This window comes from Pinus tabuliformis, chromosome 3_1, assembly GCF_031772625.1.
Source record: "Pinus tabuliformis cultivar Carrire ecotype Pingquan chromosome 3_1, CPIR1, whole genome shotgun sequence".
Lineage (NCBI taxonomy): Eukaryota > Viridiplantae > Streptophyta > Pinopsida > Pinales > Pinaceae > Pinus > Pinus tabuliformis.
The window spans coordinates 901729415-901732618 of NC_142301.1; the positions used below are offsets into that span (position 1 = coordinate 901729415).

General features: G+C 44.0%; 1 protein-coding gene across 1 annotated transcript; it reads left to right on the top strand.

Moving 5' to 3' along the window:
- The first annotated feature begins 2302 nt into the window (after positions 1–2302).
- LOC149190556 (uncharacterized) lies at positions 2303–2980 on the top strand. Its single transcript, XM_089410548.1, has one exon. The coding sequence runs from the start codon at positions 2303–2305 to the stop codon at positions 2978–2980; it is 678 nt and encodes a 225-aa protein (XP_089266674.1).
- Positions 2981–3204: the final 224 nt, after the last annotated feature.

A 3204-nucleotide genomic window follows, 5' to 3' on the forward strand; every position in this document is an offset into this window, starting at 1 on the left:
ATTAGTTTTTATACTAACATTGAAAGGCTCTACCGAGGCCACACCTTTTCCGTGAAAGTTAGGTTTTGACCAAATCGGTTGAATCAAATGTTAAAAATCAGTTTTTATACTAACATTGAAAGGCTCTACCGAGGCCACACCTTTTCCGTGAAAGTTAGGTTTTGACCAAATCCAGCTATTTTTTATTTCAACAAAACCAACCATAGGAGTGTTTGAATCTTTTCTTGAATGGTGAAAATAGATTCAGCACTATGAGCGTTGTGAAGCTTGAGAGTTGTAACATGAATCTCTCAAAATTCCTCGCAATTTTATCAAAATATTTGCCAAAATTTTCACTTTTTTCTATGCAAAATTATGGCCTTATTAGACTACTTTATATTAAAAAATAAATATATATTTTCCAAAATTAAATAACAAAATTTATATCAGTAATGCTAAATTAATAATGGTCAACGAGCAAATAAATATTACAATCATTCCTTAAACTAATAACATTAAAAAAAAACTATAAATTTAGTAAAAAAAAGAAAATATCTATATATGCTTAATAAAAAATAAGGTTCTGGGTATATGGTAATTCATATCGTTTTGAAAGTGAAAGGCTCTGCATCTAGGGTTCCTGCAACCTTCTGAGATGGCGCAGACAAGCACGACTCAGCTTCCACCGAGGGCCTGACCTCCTGGTCTCGACAGAGCACCGCAGGCATATCAACAAGGAGCATGGATCCCCCGCAGGGGGGGCCTCAAAGCCCTCCCCCTTGTCCAATACCTCGCCGCCAGGGCAAACGGGGGCGTTGGTCTTTGGATCAATCCAAGCTGCGGCGGATAACAGTGAGAAGCCGAAACAGCATAAACCCGACGCACCTGCCAGTCAGTCTGACAAGAGCAGCGAAACGCCAGAAGGAAAAGACAAGCCAAAGGAGCCGATCAAGGTTACCTCGAAAACATGCAAACCGATAGCAGCTGAAAGACCTAAGATAGAACTGCCCAGTTAGAAGATCAATGAACGAATCCAATATATGACGGATCATGCACTCATCGGGAAATTTATAGGATTCTGGCCGACAGAAAAAGCCTTGTATGGCTGGATCGCTGCTAAATGGAAACCCAAGGGCCATATAACACTGCAGTTAGGACCAAAGGGGTTCTTTACTGTGATATTCTTGTGCCTAGAAGACAAGTTCAGAATCATGGGTGAGGGGCCATACTTTTTCAACTCAGCAGGATTGTATCTAAGGAACTGGGTTGCAAGATTTAACCCGGATAAGGAAGACCTCACCTGGGCTCCAGTGTGGATCAGAATGTATTCACTTCCAGAGGAATACTGGGATGAAGGGTTGCTCAAAGACATTGGGAATGGACTGGGGGAATATGTAAAAGCAGCGGAAGAGACGAAGCTTCGAAGATACACATCCTATGCCCGCATCTGTGTCTTCATGCGCCTGGACAAAGCCCTACCGGACTCGGTAAGTCTCTCTCATGACGACTATGAATGGATTCAACCCTTGGATTATGAACATGTACCTTTTCGCTGCCGCAAATGTCATGCTCACGGGCATCTCTTTAGGGATTGTCCGCTAAATGCCAAAACCACTGCCTCCGATCCCTCTGAACAACAGGCTCAAGATGGTTTTACCAAGGTTCCCAGCCGCAAACGAGCGCACAAAAAACCTTCCACCGGGAAAAAACCCCAGCAAGATACGGCCTCTATCCCATCCACGAGTAATAGCTTTGGAATTCTAGCACAAGCCTCAGAAGAGCAACCCTTGATCTCTACAACCCCCAAAGAGAGACAAAAGGGACTTAATGGGAAAGTAAAGGATATAGAAGTTGAGGGCACTCCAACTAAATCAAGCGGAACTCCCACAGCAGACCCGAAAAACCCTGAAGGAACATCCAAAGCCATGGAGACGGATGAACCACAAAATCAATCCTGGCAACTAGCGCTTATCTCAGAGGAAAGCAGTCAAGTGCAGCATATGGAGGAAGAACCAGAAAGTATAGATCTAAAAGGGCTAGACATTTTTGGACTGGAGCAAGCTTGTAGAAAGAAGGAGTATGACAAAATCCAAGAGCATCAGCTCAGCACTCTGGAAACCATATTATCCAGAGCATATCAGCAACAGCAATTGGGAATACAACCAGGAAGTCAATGGGATGGCACCCTCATTCCAAAGGACTCTAAAAAGCGGGGAAGAAAGACTAATCTCCAAAGAACTATAGCAGTAGGGAAAATCCTGGTCGACTCAGGTAGATATGCTAAATTGACAAAGTACTATAGGCCCACTCCACACAGTGATCAATGAAGCTCACCTCATGGAATGTAAGAGGGCTCAACAGCCCTGGGAAACTCAGAATGATTAAAAATATGATTAGGCAGGAACAACCCCAGATATTCTTCCTGCAGGAAACAAAGTGCAACAGTAACACCTTGGGAAGCATTCTTTCAAAAGCTTGGCCAGGATGTCATTCAGTGGCAGTGGATGCATCAGGAGCTTCTGGAGGCTTAGCAATTGCATGGAACACGCAGGCAATAATGTTGTCAAATTTCCACGCATCCCACAACCTCATCCAGGCAACGTTCCATATAATTGGCACCAACATACATGGTCATCTGACCAACGTTTACTTTCCGCAGGACGCTCCCAATAAAATTGCTCTTCTAGACACCATAGCAACTCTCAACTTCAACAGAGAACACTCCCTATGGCTCATAGGTGGAGACTTCAATATGATCACCAAGTCAGAGGAAAAGAAGGGAGGTCGGGCCAAGCTGGATCAGGAAGCGGACCACTTCAAAGACTTTATCCATAACAACATGCTTATCGACATGCAAACTCCCAATGGCATATACACTTGGAGCAATCGTCGGGCTGGGAAGTACCAAATAGCTTCAAAACTCGACAGATTCCTCATCTCGGACAACGCAATACATCTCGGGCGACCTCTCAGCATCCATCCTCCCCTACTCCGGCTCTGATCATTGGCCTATAGCGCTCCAATGGCAGCGACTAGGCAGCACCACCAGACGTCCCTTCAGATTTGAGGCATGCTGGTTAACTCATCCCGCTTTCAAAGACTTCATCAGACACACTTGGAACAACTTCTCGGCGCCAGAAGGATAAAAAATGTTCCAATTCCAACAGAAACTCAAATATCTGAAAGCCCAAATCAAAAGATGGAATAAGGAGACTTTTGGCAATA

What these genes read in the sequence shown, in the direction of transcription:
- LOC149190556 (XM_089410548.1), top strand. Translation starts at nt 2,303, where the DNA reads ATGAAGCTCACCTCATGGAATGTAAGAGGGCTCAACAGCCCTGGGAAA.